At 34.6% G+C, this 22,165-nt stretch overlaps 2 protein-coding genes and 1 pseudogene across 4 annotated transcripts; 2 read left to right on the forward strand and 1 right to left on the reverse strand.

Moving 5' to 3' along the window:
* Positions 1-283: 283 nt before the first annotated feature.
* Positions 284-2,895, forward strand: LOC111916337 (low-specificity L-threonine aldolase 1). 3 transcript variants are annotated; one of them, XM_023911987.2, is made up of 11 exons: positions 304-392; positions 615-681; positions 936-1,380; positions 1,459-1,570; positions 1,651-1,701; positions 1,811-1,882; positions 2,006-2,138; positions 2,236-2,294; positions 2,370-2,470; positions 2,582-2,648; positions 2,744-2,895. In XM_023911987.2, the coding sequence occupies exons 3-11, from the start codon at positions 938-940 to the stop codon at positions 2,777-2,779; spliced, it is 1,074 nt and encodes a 357-aa protein (XP_023767755.1). In that variant the 5' UTR covers positions 304-392; positions 615-681; positions 936-937; the 3' UTR covers positions 2,780-2,895. The 3 variants fall into 3 exon arrangements, with proteins under 3 accessions (XP_042755363.1, XP_023767755.1, XP_023767754.1); XM_023911986.3 differs by having other exon boundaries at positions 322-453; XM_042899429.2 differs by lacking the exon at positions 615-681 and having other exon boundaries at positions 284-392.
* A 2,569-nt stretch (positions 2,896-5,464) lies between these two features.
* LOC111916338 (histidine--tRNA ligase, cytoplasmic) lies at positions 5,465-9,647 on the reverse strand. Its single transcript, XM_023911988.2, has 7 exons — positions 9,381-9,647; positions 7,343-8,691; positions 7,073-7,252; positions 6,728-6,982; positions 6,511-6,645; positions 6,003-6,422; positions 5,465-5,923 (listed from the first exon to the last, which is right to left on the reverse strand). The coding sequence occupies exons 2-7, from the start codon at positions 8,687-8,689 to the stop codon at positions 5,621-5,623; spliced, it is 2,640 nt and encodes an 879-aa protein (XP_023767756.1). The 5' UTR covers positions 8,690-8,691; positions 9,381-9,647; the 3' UTR covers positions 5,465-5,620.
* A 5,384-nt stretch (positions 9,648-15,031) lies between these two features.
* LOC122196644 (2-hydroxyacyl-CoA lyase-like) lies at positions 15,032-15,583 on the forward strand (annotated as a pseudogene).
* Positions 15,584-22,165: the final 6,582 nt, after the last annotated feature.

Below are 22,165 nucleotides of genomic sequence, written 5' to 3' on the forward strand. Positions count from 1 at the left end.
AACTTGTAAAATTATATAAAACAAAAAACTAAAACTGATTATTTAAAAATAAACATTCAAAAACATTTTGAGTTTAAATCTTTTGTTTGTATTTTTTTTCAGAAAAAAAAAAATAATGAGAAAACAAAAATCGGAAAACTTATAAAAGTTTGTTGCCAAAACACGTTCTAGAAATCTCCGCAGTGTCATTTGCAATCCCAAAAGAAAAAAAAAATAATAAATAAATACTAATAAAAGAAGAGAGTAATTGGAATTTTACAACTACCCAACTAAGACCTCAAAGTTTGCATGCATGTGTTATGTGTATATATACACATGATGTGGCCATCGAATAGCTTGCCAACTACAGAGCTTTCTCGTGAACCTTCTGATCAACTTTTTGATTTTGACGGGTACGTGATGCAGTTCCACTAACCAATTTTGGAGTCTTTCGATCCAGCAGCTTGTGCTGATGTAATTTGTTTTGGTCCCTTTAATTCGTTGTTTTCGACTTTTGTTTATTTTGAGAATCTACTTGATGTTTTCGTGTTTGATTTTGCTTCAATCAATCAATTCCCTGTTTTTTTGAATATTCATTTGAATTCCTGTTTCAATCACTTAAATTGTTTTTGTAGATTCTCTTTCTGCTACTTGTCATTTCTCTGTTCCGGATCAATTTCAGGGGGAAGAGTTTTGATCAAGGTATGCCTGCATGCCATTGTTTAACAGGGCTTCTGTGTTTCCTGTTAATTGTTTCAAAACTGAGTTAATTTGGTGAATAAACATTCCAGTGTCAGATGCCTCGAAATTTATGGTTGATTTTTTTACTTGAACAGTCTTTCAGTCCTGATAACTAGGATCATTCCCGCAAATTAGGGCCAGCATATTTCGTTCTGTACTGTGATAAATTGTTTATTAATTAAATTTATTGAAATCTTATGATATTTTTCCGGCAGCCATGGTGACCAGAACGATAGATCTCCGGTCCGACACGGTGACGAAACCCACCGAAACAATGAGATTGGCCATGGCGAAGGCGGAGGTGGATGATGATGTTTTGATTTACGACCCGACGGCCCGTCACCTCGAGACAGAAATGGCCCGAATTACAGGCAAAGAGGCCGCACTCTTTGTTCCTTCGGGGACCATGGGCAACCTTATAAGTGTTCTCGTCCATTGTGAGATCAGAGGAAGTGAAGTAATCCTTGGCAACAATTCCCACATCCACATATACGAAAACGGTGGAATTTCAACCATCGGGGGTGTTCATCCGAGACCTGTAAAGAATAACGAAGATGGCACTATGGATATCAATCTCATCGAGTCTGCAATCCGAAACCCTGACTTTGAGATTTGCTACCCGAAAACTAGGCTCATTTGCCTTGAGAATTCCCATGCTAAGTATGAATTTCCGTTTAATTTTCTAATGCTCTATAGGTGTATGACAAAATGCCTAACAGAGATTGCTCAATGATGCAGCTCTGGTGGGAGAGTTCTTTCTGTAGACTACACAGACCAGGTTGGGGAGCTTGCCAAAAAACATAACCTAAAGCTTCATATAGATGGAGCTCGTATCTTTAATGCATCTGTTGTGAGTTAAAGAAATCCTTTTCAAATTTCAACCTTCTTCCTCATCTTCCATCCATTCATTTTCAAGCTTTTTTTTTTCAGGCTCTTGGTGTCCCTGTTCATAGGCTTGTACAAGCTGCTGATTCTGTTTCAGTATGGCCTCATTTCCAAAACCTTTTTCTTATAACCACTATACAATGGAAACAAGAATTATGTTATTTATAGTTGTTGAAAATTGAGTTCATAATTTATTGTGTTTCAGGTATGCTTGTCGAAGGGGCTTGGTGCACCAGTTGGAAGTGTTATTGTTGGGACAAAAAGCTTCATTGACAGGGTATATAATATATATATATATATATATATATAGTATATCTTGTTATAGTTCTTGAAAGTTGAGAAATTTTGGTTAATAGTTTCTTTGTTTTGAGTTAAAAGGTTCAATCTTTTATTGATATAGGCAAGGATTTTGCGAAAAACTTTGGGTGGGGGAATGAGGCAGGTGGGAATCCTATGTGCTGCTGCTCTTGTTGCTTTACAAGAAAACGTTGGAAAGCTTGGAAATGATCACAAGAATGCCAAGACTTTAGCTGGTAATAAATACTCCACTTCTTAAAGGGTTTTTATGTAAATATATTTTCTCTTTGGTTAAATTCTGAACACGCAAATCATTTTTTTTTGTTGTTGTAGAGGGATTAAATAAAATCAAGGGACTCAAAGCGGATGTAGCTTCTGTGGAGACAAATATTGTAAGTATATCAATTGGTCCCTTTTTCTATTCCTTTAATGCCCATGATAAGATATTAATTTGGTTTTTTGAACAGGTTTATTTTGAAATATTAGAGGGTTCAAATATTACAGCATTGAAGTTAGGCAAAATTATGGAGGAACATGGCATACTTTTGATGCCGGATAGCTCATCCAGGTGCTATATTTTTATTAAGAAAAAAAAAAAAAAACAAGTGGTTCATAAATCATGAAATAGAATTATAAGTCCATACATGTGGATTCTGAGAATGAAAATGATATTGTGTAGGGTAAGGATTGTGATTCACCACCAAGTATCTGCAAGTGATGTGCAGTACACGTTGTCATGCATAAAGGTACAACATGTCACTGCGTACACTTTATCTTTTTTGTTGTTCTATCTAAAACATTTTGTTAAATAAGTAAATAACGGGTTTCCATTTGGTTTCAGCAAGCTATGACTGGAGTTGAAAATGGTGGCAATTAAGGCAGATGTTAAAACATTGTGAAGATCATTTCCATTTCGATTTAAAGTTGTACATGTGTTTGGATTTATGTTTGCAGTTACTCTCCTTCCTATCGATTGGTTTCTTTATAACTAAATCTTTTTTTTTTTTTTTTGCTTTGACCAAAATACATATGATCAAATATTATGAACCATCAAATTAAGATCTTACCATGGGCATTAAAGGTAAAAAAACATTAAAAAATCAGTTAACATCGAATTCATCTCAGAGCTTTCACAATACATTGTTACCACGTTAACATATAATGAATTAAACTTAACCATGGTAGAATGACAAGATGAGATACAATGAATTTGGAGTTGATTGGAGAAACAAAAGAGGGGCCACATTTAACTTTGTGAAATTCAATGGACTAGGAATTAAATGACATTAGTGATTAGTGTATGAAAAGTGGAAAGTTGATGTGACAATGTGACAATTCATTACATTTTGTAGAGTTTAATTGCCTTGTCATTAATTTGGGATGTACAAATTATGGATGTTGTGATGCAATGGAATCAATCTTGGAAGATGTTTTAGGCTAACCATGAATGTACAACCAGTCTTGTTTTCACACAAAATCCACTAAATAATCACAAAACAGTTCTTAGTATACAACTAAATGTGAGGGAAACATCGAGCCAAAAACAATCCACACACAAGATCAGAGTATAAACACTTGTACTGCAATTTCATATACAACTATACAAGTGATGATATTTTTTTTACAAAATCAACTGTATTATATGCTATCGAAAGAATTACATATTTCAATATCAATCAAACACTATCCACAGTGATCATTTTTAATTAGATTATGACGATGTAATCATACAATAAAAAAAATTACGCAGATAAAAAAAGGTTTAGAAATAAACAAAACGGGCTCACACATAAATTACCCAAAACCAAAACACAAAATTAAGACAAAGATTTTAATTAAGAGATAAGAATAGAGTAATTTACATGTTTGGTCCCTGGTTCTTTAAAAAAATGTAACACATTTATCCAAAGGCTCGTTTGCTGCAAAGATGGTCCTCAAGTTAAATTATATTATCAATTTTAATCCCTCCATCTTCACTTTGTTTGCCACATGTCGTTAGGATCCCCTTATGTGCAAGTCACATAAGGGTATTTACATCAGCCCCCTCCCTCTCTACTTTTCATCTGCTTCTTAAAGAAGAACGAGAAGTGGGTTTTAGTCTCATTCTTTAAGCTTCATTAAAATAAGTCTTCTAATTTGGAAACTGACTTTTGTGCATGTAGTCGATTTGATGTGATACAAACATCTTGGATATGGATATCCAACAACCATGTAAGATAGTGAATGTTGATTTTTTGGCTAGTTTGATACATCTATGTGTTCAAGGGAAATGGATTTCATCCAAAGAATGCTTCACTCCATGAATTTTTTGGAAGCTTAAAGCAACTTTCTTGTTGCACAAATTGAAAAATGAAGCGTTTGGGAAGTTGTTATTTAATTGTTGGTGATGGCAACTAAGATGACTTAGTGGGTCTACATCATGGTTTTGGTTTAGTAAAGTTGTGTAAAAATAAATCAGTCTTTGTTCTGATGGTCATGGTTTTTGGTTTAGATCATACTTTGAATAATCATTTTTGTATGGGAATGTAATATACATGTTTCTAAGTAATAAAAAACAATAATATTTATGGGTATGGACTGTTTCGTTTCCAAATTTGATAGTTTGATGATTGTCAAAGTTGGATCGAAGTACATATGCACATATCCTGATCTATTTGCCATCTTTCCACCTGCACTTGATCGTAATTTCTTCTTTAGAATCCCATTAGAAGATTTAAGACTCTCACCTTTGCAACTCATAGCATTGTGACATTTAGAACGTGTCATAGTTTATAATTGTTTTAATAAACTTGTTATTTTAAACCATTGTTCAACTAAAAACCTCATCTTTGTTATAACGAGGTGCCACTAATGTGGTTGGACAATCAGTTTTAGGTCGTATGCTACGATCTTTAATTGATTCTATCTTGAATATGTATATTTCACTCCATATTTGTAGCAAGCAACACTTATGAACCCAAATTTCTTGTTGCGCACCCACCTCCTACATGAGCATCATGTCATTTTACTAACACAAAACCCATTTGTCATCCTAAGGATCACTTACCTGATACTTTGGAATTCCCACAGTACACCACTTTGTAATGATTACCTTGGATTTTGATGTTCTCAATTTTTTTTTTTTGTTGATTTTGGCGTCAAAGGGCCTTTGGAGTTGCCAATTACCTTTTGCACATTCATCATGTTTTCCATAATTATTGTATTCCAAACAAGTGCATGATTGGTTTGTCTCTTCCATCCACATGTTTTTTGTTAAACACTTCACACGTGTTGTTTAAAACTTAAAGGTACATCACAACGTGCTCTACATATAAAATGTGAATTTGCCCATGACGGAATTTATTTTGACCAATTATATGGGGTACTGCATGTTGACGTACACTTCCACAACAAAAAAAAAAAAAAAAAAAAAAACCAATTTCTTAATTGTTTAGGATTACAACCCCGTTATAAAAATACATAAAGAGTAAGCTATCTTTTTTGTTCTTCTATCTACCGAGTAGCAGATGAACATAGTGGCATTTTCAATTTCAAAATAAGTGCAACATTTAACTAGGCACGATTAAAAAAAAGGGAAAAAAGTCAACCACTAGTCAGAGATATAAACCCAAATGTATCAAAATTAGTGGCATTACACGTAAAACTATAACAGGCATGACACCTCCAAGTTGCTCAATCAAATAGTAAACAAGAATAACTTCATTTTCTTTTTCACAGTTTACCTGGTGTTCATAAGTTTGATGAGTTCATCCACAAAATCAGTCATAGCAACTTCTTGCTCTATATTCACCTCTTTATTCTTAATCTTAACAATCCCTTCTTTAATTTCTCTTTCACCAACAATCACCATCCATGGAATCCCAAACTCTTTAGCTCGATCAAAATGCTTATTAAGCCTCTTATTCGCCATAAACTCTGCATTCACTTTGGCATCCCAACACATCTGAACCAGTTTAGATGCTAAACCCACATCATCCCCCAACACACTCACCAACACTTGTGTCTCACTCGCTCGAATCACCTACAAAAAAACAATCAATCAACTCTCTTTCTCTCACAGAATATAAACACCCGAGTTTTTTTTTTTTTTTTTTTTTTACCTGATTTTCAACTTTTTGCTGTTCTTCCATTATTGTGAAGACACGTTCGATTCCCAAACTAACACCGATTGCAGCCACACGTTTTGTTCCAAACATGCCTATAAGATTGTCATAACGCCCACCTGCAGCAATTGAGCCAACTTGTGTTGCACCCTTGAAAACCGCTTCATATATCACTCCAGTGTAGTAATCCAACCCTCTTGCTAAACTCAAATCAAGAACCACTTTGTCTACGCATCTTTTGTCCAAACATTCGAATAATTTCTCCAAGTCTTTCAATGCTTGATTTGAAGCCTCGTTTTTCAGAAACACGCTTTCTTCTTTTTTCAGTTCTGATAGTAATGTCAAAGGGTGGCCTTTCAGACACACGTATTTACCAATTTTCTCCACTGTATCCACATCTAAGCCTTTCTCTTCAATCTAACAAGAAAAAAAAAAGATAAGGTCAACCAATGTTTGCACATAAACACTATAACTAGAAAGTAGAAAGATTCAGCATAATACCAACCATTTCCTTTCTAATTTGGTCAAATGATTGTTTGTCTAATTTGTCAATACTTGAGCAAATGGTTCGGACTTTGTGAGATGGAACACCGCATATTTCCAGCATTCCATCCAGTAGCTTACGATGGTTCAACTTCACCTGTACACACAAAAGGAAAAGGGCAAAATGGGAAAAGAATCTTTATGTGACTGTGATGATTTGAACATGTAAAAAATCTTACCTCATAATCACCGATGTTTAGCTCGTCTAGTAGTTCAACCAAGATTCTGACAACCTCAAAGTCAGCTGCTATTGTGTCATCACCAGCAATGTCAAAATCACATTGATAGAATTCACGGTATCTTCCTTTAGATGGGTTGTCTCTTCTGTACACTTTTGCCATTTGGTACCTTCTGAAAGATGTCAGACCATTCATGGCAACATATCTAGCAAATGGAACTGTTAGGTCATACCGAAGGGAGCAAATCTCTCCACCCTAAAAATCAAACAAAATGCATATCAATCTTCAATGCACATGTTTTTGTTTTTCCTTCAAAAATTACCTAATAAAGGATGCATATCTCACCTGATCAGCTAAATCATAAATCAACTTTGAATCTTCACCGTATTTTCCTGTAAGAGTTTCTCTCAATTCAAATACAGGAGTATCAAGTGCCATAGCACCATGCCTCTTGAAAACATTGCCAATGATTGTGAAGGCTTTCTCTCTTACAGCCATTTGTTCTTTTGCAAAATCACGAGTTCCCTACAAAGTTGAAGTATATATATTAAGAAACAAATGTGAAATGTCTTATCAAATATAAACGTAAGAACTAAATGTGCATGGTGTTATTACCTTGGCGAGTTTGGGAAGCCTTCTGCTTTCATTGCTGTCGACAACTTCTTTGACTTTATCTAGTAGACTTTTAAAGTTGGGATCTTTCAAGTCCAGGAAGGAGAGGAAACCTTGTGCCACTTTCTCCACAAGAGATGAAGTATCAAATACCTTAATTTGTAACGTATCTTTGATAAACTGCATCAAAACAGATGTGCCTTTTCCCATAACCTTTTTTTTCTTGTCCTTCTTTTTATCCGGTTTCACATTTCCTCCATCAACACCCTCTTGACCTTTTATACTTCTCTCTCCATTCTCCATCAGCTCACTCCCCTCCAATGATATAAAAGAAACTGTTGCTTCCCAAGAAAGAATCTTTCTCACAGCTTCAAACAAAGCATAAATTTCATGCAATGATTCGATGTAGTTCTTTTTCATCTTTTTTGTTACAGAAGACATAACGGAGGCTTCCAATATGTCAAGACCAGGACATCCAGCATTGAAACTCTTAGCCAAATCAGGAAATATGTTGTCTTTTACTAAAGTGTTTGCTCGAAGCCAACTACTCTCACCAAGACTCTTGATAGCAAATGCCAGAGAAGAAAAGAGTGTGGACAAATCCTCACTGACACTTCCATTTGCTAACAGAGTAGAATTCAGTGCAATCCGAGTTGATTGATGAACTGATTTGCTGAGAGACCTCAAACGACCATGAATAATGGGAATGTTATCAACTTGATCACACTGCAGGGTACCACGAAACTTTGATCCGTTAAGCAAAACCTTCAAATCACTAGCAACAGAAGCCATATCTTTGTCAGAAGAGCCATCACCAGAGTCTGTGAAGAGATTTAAGGCAGTTGAAGTGTCAGCCTTCAAGGCCTCACAAGACAAGGCTGCAACAGCATCTGCAACTATGGTTAATGAGGAGGCTGTGTAGTCCAGGAGAGCACAGATGCCATTAACAGTAATATTTGGCCAGCAACCTCTTAACATATCAATGTTGGCATGCTTATCGAAATCCAGATCAAGTGTGAGGGTTTTAGTATCATTGCTCAAGATATCTGATAGCTGAGAAACAGCAGAGGAGGAGGGGGATCCACTAAGCAAGTGTTTGTACAGGAGAAGCAGAATGGAAGCTCTGGCTTCCTCAGGGGTTAGAAAATCAGGGACAGATAGTTGAAGCTTGGAGGGGGCTGATGCTGAATTCGGTTTATGATTGGAAGGAGATGAAGAGAGCCTTGCAAGAGCAGAAGGATCAATCTGGAGGAGCTGAGGTGGAGAAGCAGTGGAGAATTCAAAGACAGAATCTGAAGAGAGGGTTGAGCCTTTTCCACCTAGCGTCAGCACTCGTCTCTCACCTGCCATATCTGCACAAAACCAGATTTGCAAAGAATGCGTGTTGAGTATTATTATCCTAAATCAGATCAAAGTATTATCATCATTAAAACATTGTGAATGTCGTCTGTTTCTGTAAAACATAGTGAAGGAAATCTGAGTTAAATATCTAATCCTATATAACAATGCAGATAGTCGAGATAGATAGATAGTATAACTGAGCAATTAAACACCAAAATACCTAAAATTACCGTTCTTACCCATGAATGTAACTATAAAAATCAAAATGGGTGAACAATTCATTCAAAATCAGTCATCTAACTTGAATCAAATTTACTAATTTAGGACAACAAAAATCAAATATTAGATAAACAGAAGAAATGCTCATCACTCATCAGCTCAATAGACAAAACATTAGCAAATTTCTGCAAAAAGAACATTTAACAGTGTGTGAAATCCCAATTAGTTGATTCCCAAAGTCCAACAACAAGCAAATGGAGGAACAATTCGTATTACTCATCAATCAGCTCATTCTAGACAAACATTAGCAAAATTCTGCAAAAATTCATTTAACTGTATGTGAAATGATAATTACTTGTATACCAAATTCCAACAACAAGCAAATGGAGGAACAAATTCAATACTCAATAGATTGGCTGCTGATTTCCAGCAGAATTAGAAAAGAGAGAAAAAGAACAGCCGAAGTCGAACAGGAGCATACCTGATTTTCTTCTGTGAACAAGAAAGAACAGCAGAATAGCCGGTGGACAGCGGTGCTGCGGTGGTGACTGGCAGGCGTCCGACTAGCGAACGATTGAACGAAGATGGGGGGTTGATAGCCCTAGGTTCTTGTCGGTAATGGGATGTGAAGGAAGGTGGCAGTGATGACGGTGTTGAGTGTGCGTCAGGGCGGCAGTGATGGTATGTCTAGGCCGACGCGAATGGGGAGGGTTTGCGAGAAAGAAATAGCGAGGTTTGGGGGTTGGCGTTTGTATTATTTTTAGGGTTTTGTATTTATTTTATATTTTTTGTTTATATCAAATTCTATAATATCAAATAAAGTTTGTTAACAAAAAAAAAAGTAATCATGATATGATATGATAAAAGTCTTAAATTTTAAATTGGTAATTGAAAAAAAAATTAATACTTTTTTATTATTGTTATGACTCGTGATCATAACTTTTTCGTAGAATTATCAATAGCATTCTAGCCATTTAACTTTGTTATGTTTTTTGCAAAATAAATTCAAAAATTATGTTTAAAATTCAAATTTGGTCACTGTAGATTGCAAAAAAATTACACCATATGATTTTTTAACTTTATATATATATATATATATATATATATATATATATATATATATATATATATATATATATATATATATATATATATAGGAGGGTTCATGCGAAAATGCAAATAATTTGCGAAAACGCAAAAACAAAAGAAAACTATAAGATTGTGTCACGTCAACCTTATATTTTGGACAATAAACCATTCAAACTTTGAACTACATGATGATAATCGATGATACATGAGAAATGGTTTCATATTAGCAAAACATGATTTTTTACATTTTTATTATGAAAACATGAATTTAACAGTGGCTAAGGACGTGAAAAATTTTTGTTAAAACCGTCTTTAAATCTATATCATCATAACACAATCCAATATAAACTTATTATCTTTAATTTATTGCTAATAAATTAGATTTTTATAGTACTTGTGTTTGATTTTTGTAAGATAAAATCTGTTTTCGCAAGATATTTATGTTTTCGCATGAACCTACTTGTATATATATGCAATTTATTTTTGTTTTTTATTTACTCTAATATATTCATACATTTTACACTTTTTGTATTTATCTTAGTTTTTTCATATTTTGTTTTTGTATTATATTTTAAATTTTTCGTATTTTTTATTTTTTTCATTTTTTTTCGTATTTATTTTCATATTATTTGTTTTCATCTTAGATGACAACAATTCTTTCAAGCCTTCAGGAAAGGTGTTAATATCAAAACATACATAACAAAGTTTCCTTTACATAACACCAAACACATAATTCGAATGAATTCATTTTTACATCGAATAAGATAATTATTAAATTAAAACACTATATAACATTCAAATAAAATGTTAGGTGGAAAATAAATATTGTTAGTTGAATTTATTAATAAGATGATAGTTAGGAAATAAATATCTCTATTTAATTTTCATTGTACCGAAACGATGTAATTTTTGGATTATTTTATAAACATGTTCATGATTAAGCTCTTCGGAGAAAGAATGTCAACTGATGAGGGTTGGTGGGAGTGAGATATAAGCTTTAAGTTAGAAATAACTAATAACAGAGGAGTAAAAATGTGTTTTCGTATAAGATTTAACAAAAAAAACCCAAAAGGACCAATTATGCAAGGATTTTCAAAGCTAAAGACCATCCATGCAACAAATTTCTAACGACGAGTATTTTTTGTAAACCATAGAGACCATATTTGAAACTTTTTTTTATTAATTTTGCTATGTTTTTATGTTAAAAACAAGTGCAAAAAATAAAAAATCTCAATATATTTTCATATAATTCTTAAAATATCACTTATTTTTTGGTGCATTAAAACACATATATTTTCTTTATTTAAAGATTTTGGACATTAAAAAAAATTCAATATATTTTCATCAAAACATTAAAAACTCGGAATTGTTTTATTTTAAGTATTAATGACGTAAAAAAAAAAAAAAAAAAAAAAAAAAAAAAAAAAAAAAAAAAAAAACTAAATCTATTTTCATCAAGTGCCATTCCAAAAAAAAAAATCTATTTTCATCTAAGACATTAAAAAAACAATATATTATTTTTTAATACATTAAAACCTTTATATATTTGAACTTTTTTAATCTAATGAATTATAACCAATAAACCATTAAAAATCAATTATCTAACATTTATTGACATTTAAGACTATCCGTTATGGTCTTCACGACCACAACCTCCTTCCACCTCCACGTCGCCATCATCGTCTTCCTCAGCATAGACGGGATGGTGCTCAACATCGATTTCCTTGTAATCTGCAAGAGAGAAGAAGAAAGGAAGAGAGGAGAAGAGAGACATGATTGGTCGTCCTCCTCCGTCTTCCCTAACACGAACCACAACGATCACAAGACACGACGTGACACCGGGATAGTGTGTATGATTGTGGTTTGTGGTCAGGTAGACCATGAATGCATTGTCTTAGGTATACCGGATGACCTAAAATTACTGAATTCAAAACCTTAAATAAAACTTTTTAGAAAAAATATAAGGATTTTAAGTTTTCCTCGTTCATTTGGTTTTAAGATTTCCTCGTTCATTTTTCTTGCCGCACCAAAAAAAAAAACTTCTTGTCCTCTCATCCTCACCCTCTAAACCCATCCGTCCACCTTTCAACTCCATTATTTAAATATATATCAATCTAAACTCACTTTTTCTTGTTTAACTCTGCCACCACTTGCTTTTTTTTTTTACTAATATTATTTGAAACTAAGTGAAAGCTTTTTTTTCATAGATCTGGAGACATTTCATTCAGGTTTTTACTTAATTCATCGAAAAAAAAATCAAAATTTTAATCTTCTTTCACAAAATCCAAGTGCATTATGAAAACTTGAGGTGAAAATGGCATCTCAAGGACCAATTGAAATCAAATTCAGGTTAGCCGATGGCAGTGATATTAATTAGACCAAGCAAATACAGTCTTACCGCCACTGTAAGATTTTTGAAAAAGATGATACTTTCACAATGGTCCAAAGGCTGATTCATAAATCGAATCCTCTGATTTGATAATTTTGAAAATTTTATTTTTATTTTTCATTTTTGTTCATGTTCGGTCTTGTGAAGTGAAGACTGACGGAGCTATAACATTTTAAGTTGTGTGTGGGATACTTAAATTATGATCAGGGGTGTCCGAAGGCGAGACGAGAGTTCTATCATTTAGGTTTACCCCACTTCATACAACATTTATTTGAATTAAAACTTCTAAATCATTTGATCCATAACCCATGAACTGTTTGTTTAAAAAAAAGGGAACATAATGTTTTAATCATACACAAAATATACGATCGGTTGATTCCATAATGATATGATCGTAAAAATGGTTAAGCGTTTGCCTTTGTTTGCGTTACGTCTCATCCTAATGAACATTTATGGATATGATTTACAATATTACATGATACTCCTAGTATGAGAATGTGTGCAGTAAGGGTAGCGTGTTGTGTTCTTGAAATATAACTTTTTGAAAAAATATACCATGCTATCTTCACCTTAAGTAATGCCAAATACAATAATAATTGTATTTTTAAGATTCTCATGAGTCCAAGTTTGTGTTGTTAAATATTTATGGTTCAGAGAAATCGGTCAATCTAATCAAAGATGCTTTTAAAAAGTACAGATAATTTCATCAGTTATGATAAGGATCTTTCTTGTAATTTTAATTCATTCGTGAAAATTAAATATTTGATTTGACATGTCGACTAATGTTTATCTTTAAGTAACAATGAAAAACTTAACCTAAAAGGCCACTTACCTAAATTTGTAAAGGTCGTTTTTAAGTGGTTATTCGTACGAGTGTTCATATGGAATAAAAACAAATTCTGTCACTTTCTTCATTTTAGGTCATTCAATGTTTAACTGCATTTCCATGGGTAGATCTTGATGGTTTTGTTTTAATTGATTTCATTGCTATTGTATATCGGTCCATGTATTAGGCCTTATTTGTATTTGTATCTCAAAGCCCATTGTAAAAATTGTATTTATACCAAAATCCTCATGCATATTCTAAGCTATGATGGAGTAATTTTAATAATTTTCCCTTTTTTTAATTATATAACTTTACATTAAACGTAATTGTTAGCCATGACCCATGTAGGCATCGTTAAAGAACCTCAAAACCATGACCACGACCAGTTCATCGTCGTTTTCAGTAGGTAAACTGTTCAATCTCCCAAATGAAGGGCAAAAGCATGTGCAAGTGTTTGTCAAGTCAATTGTTCAATAAGGGAGAAAGTTCTAAAACGGAAACGAATAGTATTAACTGCAACAAATCTTAATCACTCTATTAAAAATGTAAGCAAAGTACAAATTTGACTCAAACGAGTGAATACCACAACATGAAGACCAATTTGGTTTGTGAATGGCAACGAGTGAATGACAAATAGTTTCTTGCTAAAAGTGTCAAAAAATTTCTTAATAAGATAAGATAAAAGATAACACAAGACATGAAACTAAAATCCTATTAGAAACGATTGTCCAATTGATTTAATTTTAAACTAATTTTTACCTCGTGTGGTCCATGCCCCCGCACTTCAACCCATAAAATCATTGATCATGATGCTTTTGTTTTTTCATGTTATTAGCTAGATTGATATTTTAAGTTTTAAAAATTTTATAAGGTTCGTGCAAAATGTCTATGTGGATAGAAGTTTTTATTTACTAACATAAGTCATTCTCAAAAGAGCAAAAAAGGCGATTCTACTACCTCAATAATAATAGACATCGAGTAAAAATTACAACCGGATCCATTTAGTGGTTGCATAGTGATGCATACATAATGTTTTTTTTTTTTTTTACGTGAATGAATTTTGAAATATTTTCTTTGTTATTTAAGTAAACAATTTCAGTTTTATATTTGAAGTGATTTGTATTTGACTCTTTATAATTTATAGAAAAAGATAAACGTGGCTAATCTTCATAAGTTTTTCATCAAAATTTAAAGGAAAAAAAAGTTAAAAGTTGAATTGAATAACCACTGATTTCACATTCGAACTCATGGCTGTGAAAATAACAAATAGGGTGCAAAATGGGCCTAATGCGGCCCGTAATATATTTAAGTCAAAATTCGTTTTCCCTTTTTTTTTTCATTATTTAATTTTGCACAAACCTAGAACACTCTAAAGTGTAAGAGTGTATATATTTCACCTTTCATTGTTCCATTTTGGCTCTTTTTTTGTTTCTAAAGAAAAAACATCATAAATGGTCTTTGAGGTTTTCTATATCTGAAGTTTAGTCTTAGTGGTTTAAAAACATAATAGATTGTCAATGTGCTTTCAAAACTTTTAACGATTGGTCTTTATTGATAGCTACGTTAACTTTTGCCCATTAACTAAAGAACATTTTCGTCATTTCACGACCATAGGGACCATTTATGATGTTTTCTTGTATTTTTTTAAAAGAAAAAATTAAATATAATTATGAAAATAGCAAAAAAAGAAATCGACAAAGCCATATCTCTAATCAAAAAAGCCGAAAGGTCATTGATTGTATTCGGCAAAGGGGCAGTCATAGCTGGAGCTGAAGATGAACTCAAGAACCTCGTTGAAAAAACCGGAATCCCATTCTTGTTGACTCTAATGGGCAAAAGTCTGTTACCCAATTCCCATGACTTAGCTGCAACAGTTCCCCGATCACTTGCAATTGATGAATGTGATGTCGCCGAAGTTATTGGCGCTAGATTGAACTGGCTATTGTACTTTGGAGAACCTCCAAAGTAGTCAAAAGATGTTAAATTTATCTTGATTGACATAGACTAAAAAGAGATTAATCTATGAGAACCATATTTAGGTCTAATTAGGGACGCAAAAAGGATTCTTCAGGTACTGAAGAAAGAGATCAAAGACCACTTGTTTTGTTTGGGTCGAACTCGTCCTTGGATCGAATCCATAACCAACAAGGTGAAAGAAAATATGTCAAGACTTGAGGCACAATTATCCAAAGTTGTTGTCCCCTTTGATTTCTTGACTCCAGTGAGGATTATCATAGAAGCCGTTGCTAGTATAGGTACTCTTGCTCCTATATTGATTTTAGAAGAGGCTAACACCATGGATGTGGGTCGATCTGTTTTGGTCCAAATGGAACCCAAATGTAACATCCTGTTTCAGGTCGTTTTCATTTCGAAATGGTGATTAAGGATTGGGTATTAGTAGGGTTAGAATCATTGAAGAAGTTAGTTTTGAGCTCATTTGGAGGTGGATGATGTATTGGATGATCCGGGTATTTGGTTGTGATTTGGAGCTAAAAGGGTATTTCGGTAATCAGTCAATTGGGCTTCTATGGAAAGGGGATGTTGTTCGGAATACCTTATGGATGGTATGAGTTGATAATAGTGTAAAGTGTCTCGATACCTTTTCGTGGATATAGGTATGGTCAAAATCAGAGTTGTATCAAGAAAGTTATGGTCTTTGCCTCTTTGGATGGTTTAGGGTTTGGGGAAAATCCCAGTACATGGAGTGTACTAAGAAGGTACGCAGGGCGTACCAAGGCAAGGAAGGTTACGCAAGGCTTAACTAGAAAAATACGCAACATAGAGGAAAAGTTGGGTCGGGGTGCGAGACCTCGTATGTTGGGCGTACGCGGAGGTACGCTGGGCGTACGAGGGGCATCTTGAAAACCCTAATTTTAGGGTTGTACCCTATATAAGCATAATGTTAGTCCTTTTCTGCATTTCCAAGCCAACCTCCATACCCTAGAAACCACAAGTCGACTTTGTTGCCTCTTGAGGGTGTTCTTGAGTTCTTGGATAGATTTGGTGCTCTTTTATGCTTTAGGAAGGAAATAAGAGGAGTTTGAAGTTGCTTGGCTTGGTGGAGTGGCCTTAGATCCAGAGCCATCATCTTGTGGGGAAGTCATTTGAGGTATCAAGTTTCAATCTTGCCTTGTGTATGAATAAATCTCATCATTGCTAGTTTATTATGATTTTGTCCTTATTTTTGAGTTAATGGATGACCTAAGTCGTTTGAAGGTTCATCTTTTTAGATCTGAGTTTGTTTTGGCATCTTTGAGCATAAAGATGCAAGCTTTATGTGTATTATGGGGCCATGCATGTATTAAGTCACCCATTAAGTCCCTTTCTAGCTTAAGAGTTTCATTTAGTCACCTGTGGGCGTAAAGTTGGTGACTTTACGTGGTATTCTAGCTCAAGGAGACCAAATCTGTGGTTTGGGAAGCTTTGTCTTAATGGATTAAGTGGAAATGGAGTTTGGGCCGGATAAGGTGAGTACGTTGGGCGTACAAGCAGGTACGCGCAACGTACAAGCCTCCAAGCGAGTATGTTGCGTGTACGCCCAGCGTACTCTATCTGAGTAGGTTTGTGCATTTGGGCTTCGGTTTGGGTTGCCTTCTTGGACCTGGTTGCTTGGTGCCTTGTTGGGCCATATGAGAAGGTATGTTTTGGTTTAGGGTTAAGTAGTGGGCTTTAAGGTAAGGCCCAAATAAGGGTTTGGGCCTGATTTGGAAAATTGGGCCATTAGTGGACCTTTGTGAATCTTTTGGTCTTGGGCCTTGTTAGGCCCAATGGGTTTGGGTCATTAGTGGCCTTGGTTAGTTAGGCCATCTTTGGGCCTAGTGCTAGATTTGGAAAATTGGGCCATTAGTGGACCTTTGTGGATCTTTTGGTCTTAGGCCTTGTTAGGCCCAATGGGTTTGGGTAATTAGTGGGTCTGGTTAGTTGGGCCATCTTTGGGCCTAGTGCTAGAGTTTACCTTGCTTAGCTTTTGATTATGGTGTTGGGTTGTTTGGCTCAGTTAGGCGGCCATTTCGCAGCAGCAGCGACAATGAAAGATTACTCGCATAGCGGTTGAGGTGAACCTTCTCACTATACTTATGTGTGTGGTAATTTATGTGTGACCAAAGGGCCTTATTCGTGTATGATAGGAGGGTATTATTTACATTACTGACCGGAGGGTCTTATTATTATTATTGATCGGAGGGTCTTATTTGCTTATATTGTGATATGTGTTATTATGCATCCTGTCTTTATGACTTATGCTGTTATATGATTATATATATATATATATATATATATATATATATATATATATATATATATATATATATATATATATAGTTATGACCAGAGAGTCCATATCGAGACGTGAGACCAAAGGGTATTCACCGAGACACATGATCGAAGGGTCCCTTTCGAGATTTAGCTATGCGAGGCTAATATTTGTGTGTGTGGTATTTTGGGAAACTCACTAAGCTTCATGCTTACCGTGTTGATTTAATTGTGTCTGAGGTACTTTTGTAGATTTCGGGAAGGCGGATGCATGATTGTACACATTCGTCGGCTTATGATATCTTGTGGATGTTGGGATACTCTGATATTGTTTTGATAATAATTTATATTTATATGATGACTTGACTTTATGAGTAATGTTTGGTGAATTTAAAATGAAAAATTTGTCTTAAAATTTGAGGCTTTACAATTTTGTATCAGAGCCTTGGGTTGAGGGATTCAGGCACATCCTCAGGTATGTTTGGACTCAAACTGAGGAATTGAATACTTTTCAAAAGAAATGATTTTCATCACACATTTTTCCAAGGAAATTAAAGAGGTTTGAAAGTAGGTCCAAAGCAGTGTGTACAATCAGCCATAGCCCGAGCGGTGATTTCCCAAAATGCCCTTACTTGATTATGTGTTGTTGTAATGAGCTGATAGAATTGCATGCTAGTCTAGGGCTAGGAATCTACTTAGTATTTCATGCTAGTGTGTCTGCTTAGGAGAGATGACTTTATGCATGTTTTTGAATTGTTAGTGTTGCATGCTTATGATTAGTGATCTCCAGGAGTTGTGAGGTAGGATTGCCTGAATTCGATGATGCATTTTGTGTTGTGGTTAGAGCAATTGGGGTTGCATGATAGTGTGGTTTCATGTGTTGGTTTGAATTGCTAGTTTAGGTTATGTGTTGGTAGAGGTTGTTTGATGCCCGAATGTTGCTTGCTTCGTGCTTTTAGGGACTTCCATTGATATCGACTAACTATTAATCGAATACGATTCACACACCATCACCATCAGTGATCATAATATGACAACACATTATCAGAAGTTCCAAACTCTATTCAACCTTCAGTCAACATGATCAACCCATTGTCGACAAGAACCTGGTTGCATACATGGTTAATGGCTTGGAATGCAAGTTTGATCAGACCGTTTAAATCACTTGTCATCAAGACCGGCTATCATAGTTTCTCCAGGTTAGATCTATGTTTTGTCTCAAATAGTTACATTTCAAACTGGTCTCAGGTTTACATTAAGACCATGTCCATCTTTGGCGACATTCAGCGGATGGCCTTATGACTCTTCAACTCACAAATAATGAAATGATTGTAACTTCTTCAACTCTTGGAATCAACCTTAAAATGATCGTACTGGTGACTGTTGGCAATTTAATTGTAATAGCCGCCGATAAGAAACTGTCCACCAAACACGACTTGGGCCTCAAACACGGGTTGTATTCTGAAAAAATGTCTCGAAATAGCATCGTAATTCATTTAAACTTATATTGATGATACTAGCCTTCATACACATGACATATTTATCAAACACGGGCCAAAATCCTTATATGATGTTGAGACTACTCTATAAATACCCCTTGATATCCCAAATCCATTTTCAGACGAATTTCTGGTGATTTTTGCATTTTCTGACGATTTATGAAGATCTGAAGATTATGAATCAACAGTCTCAATATATTTAATAAGATTTCAAGGTTTGCACAAACCTTAGATTTCAAGGTTTGCACAAACCTTAGATTTCACCATGTTTAGCTATAAACCTTAGATTTCAGCCAATCAACAGTCTCAATCGTTTTGGTAACTGTTGGCAGTTTACTTTTTATTGTTTTATATTGTTTTTTTCACCATGTTTAGCTAAAAACCTTAGATTTCAAGGTTTGCACAAACTTCGACTTTTTTATGAAATTAATCATTAGATTTGGTTTTTAATTTGTGTTTCTATCTAGTGGTTTCAAACGACACTAGATTGGGTCCTCAAGTGGTGCGGGATTACACAAAGGTGGCGGAATATGTGACATCCCCAATTTCACGGCCAGAAAAGACCGATTTGTTTATGCTTTGTTTTTAAAATCAGAGTAATCGTTTAAAGAAAACTATTGCGGAATTTGTTCCCAAAAACAAAAATATGATAACCATTTATCCAAACATTTCTCAAAGAGAATGTATTTTCATTTAAATAATAAAACCTTGGGATGTCATGTTCGATACAAACCAAAAGCATAAACAATATAAAATAGACCTTACAATAGTTATTTATAACTACTGATCTATAATCTAAAATCTCTCGTCAAGTCCGTCAACTTATACCCTTGTGCCATTACCTGTAATGAAAAGAAAACTGAGTGGGTCAGGCTTGGGAGCCTGGTGAGCATATAGGGTTTTCAACCCACGATAATATAATTATTATATTTAATCAGCAAACAATCAACCCAATTACTCATCCCCATTATCTTCTTAAGGTTTTACCCTAAGAACCAACTATCCTTCATTCATTTATTCATAAGGAATTGGCACGAATTCCATTGCTGCCAAAGTTTATTTATCAAGTACTAAATCCATAGTTATCAGGCGCTAACTCCATAGTCACCAAGGTTCACTTAACAAGCGCTAACTCCATAGTCGCCAAGGTTTACTCAACAAGCGCTAACTCCATAGTCGCCAAGGTTTACTCAACAAGCGCTAACTCCATAGTCGCCAAGGTTCATCAAATAGGCACGAAGTCACATTGTCGCCAAGGTTTATACAATAGGCGCTAACTCCATAGTCACCAACTATCCCATCTACCCAAGTTCTACCCAACATTTTCGTAGATATAAATACTTAAACAGTTTAAATCATTTAACACTTGTATAAAACATCAACTCCACGCCCATCTCAAATAGACAAATAATGCATAAACACATAACACGTATTTCATAGCAAATACTTCATATTTATGTGTTAGAAGAAAGTAACTACACCCTCACACATATAAACAACAATATACTTAATACACTCAAACCATACTTGTATTATTATCGTGTTTATGAAAGGTAGTATACATTACTTGATCAAAAGATGATCAGACAGCACTACGGCTTGCAAAAGCAGTATATCTCCGCAGATCTGGAAGATCTTCACAAAAATTGAACTTCTCGCGGGCAGAGCTTCGGCTTGGAAATCACGCTCTTCGGGATTCTCGGGGCTTCGGATCTTGCTTCGGGACTCGGGATTGAGACCGGGGCTTCGGGACACTTCAGACACGCAAAACGATGCAAAACGGGAGAGAGAAGAGAGAAAAAGAGCAAATAAGCCGGCTGCCCTCGCATCCTATTTATAGGAGGCTGGAGCCTCGGAGTACGCGGGGCGTACAGGCATACGCGGGACGTACGCGTCCGAAACGTCACTGCATGCGTCATCCGAAGAACTCGAGTGCGAAGGTCGTCATGCTTTGCTGTACGCGGGGCGTACTTCGGATGAGTCCGATGACTCGTCTTCGGATAATACCGGGGTTTAAAATTAAATTTAAATATTAAATATTTAATAAACTTCAGAAATTCATATCTTCTTCATACGAACTCCGTTTTCGACGTTCTTTATATCCACGCGTAGGTGAGACTACGCTCTACGACTTTCGTTTAGACTCTGTCGGCTAATTTTGACTTTTATTTTTATTATTTATTTTAATAGGCCGTGACAGAAAATTTCGTTATAAATTCATAACTTATTCGTTTGACGTCCGTTCTTGCCTAACTTTTCGTCGTTTCGCTACTAACAACGAGATCTTCGATTCTCGTTTAGATCGCTAAGGCTAAATATCACTCTAACGTAAATTCACTTTTTACGTCATTCAGCGTTGTGCCGGTTCTGTCGCGAAACTTCAACAAGTCATAACTTCTTCGTTATAACTCGGATTTTGACGTTCTTTTTATGCACGGAAACCTTGTAACATATACTACAACTTAGTTAGGATTATTCATCCTAAATAATCTTCTATCAAAAAGCCATTTTTGACGCTTATCGTCTCTAAATTGACTAGCCCTGATCTACGGGCGTTACAGAATTCCTCAACTTTGTTGTGGGTTACTGAAATTGTCCAAAAAGAAACAAAAGGTCCTTTTGACTATCTTTTATGGATTCATATGACGAATATGGAAGGAGAGAAATTAGAAAGTTTATAATAAGATTGTGTAGTCCCCTACTATTGTGGCAGATAATATAATTTCATGGTTTATAATAGATATAAACATAAGGGAAATAATACAAATTGTAGATGGACAGAGTGGTGTTGCTCTCCTTTTATTTGTTTGTGTACTGATTACCTTGTTTTTGTTGGCCCCTCTACTTCCTTCCTAGTCGTGGTAAACCGTCACAAAATCCATATAATCACATTGAATTAGACCTGTGTTGTTTTTCTAGTAGTGAGAGAATTGAGAATTGATCAAGAGATTATGGGGTAAATTTAGAGTGTTACAAAAACTCACGATTACCATTTTGAAACGTCGTTAATTGGCTGAAAAATTATTGGTGTATATATATATATATATATATATATATATATATATATATATATATATATATATATATATATAATGGATGATTAAAAAAATATTAAATATCAAAGTGTAAATAATAACAATTTTTTAAAATAAAAATTTGAAATAAGTAATGAAGAAACATACTATTAATTGTAATGAACTATCATAATATGT

This window comes from Lactuca sativa, chromosome 2 (genome assembly GCF_002870075.4).
Source record: "Lactuca sativa cultivar Salinas chromosome 2, Lsat_Salinas_v11, whole genome shotgun sequence".
Lineage (NCBI taxonomy): Eukaryota > Viridiplantae > Streptophyta > Magnoliopsida > Asterales > Asteraceae > Lactuca > Lactuca sativa.

Coding starts and splice junctions, on each gene's coding strand:
- LOC111916337 (XM_042899429.2), top strand. CDS start 938: ATGGTGACCAGAACGATAGATCTCCGGTCCGACACGGTGACGAAACCC. Junction 1,702..1,810: donor AAGCTGCTGATTCTGTTTCA/GTATGGCCTCAT, acceptor ATTGTGTTTCAG/GTATGCTTGTCGAAGGGGCT. Junction 2,295..2,369: donor CTTCTGTGGAGACAAATATT/GTAAGTATATCA, acceptor TTTTTTGAACAG/GTTTATTTTGAAATATTAGA.
- LOC111916338 (XM_023911988.2), bottom strand. CDS start 8,689: ATGGCAGGTGAGAGACGAGTGCTGACGCTAGGTGGAAAAGGCTCAACC. Junction 7,253..7,342: donor GGCTTCCCAAACTCGCCAAG/GTAATAACACCA, acceptor TCAACTTTGTAG/GGAACTCGTGATTTTGCAAA. Junction 6,983..7,072: donor TTTATGATTTAGCTGATCAG/GTGAGATATGCA, acceptor TTTGATTTTTAG/GGTGGAGAGATTTGCTCCCT.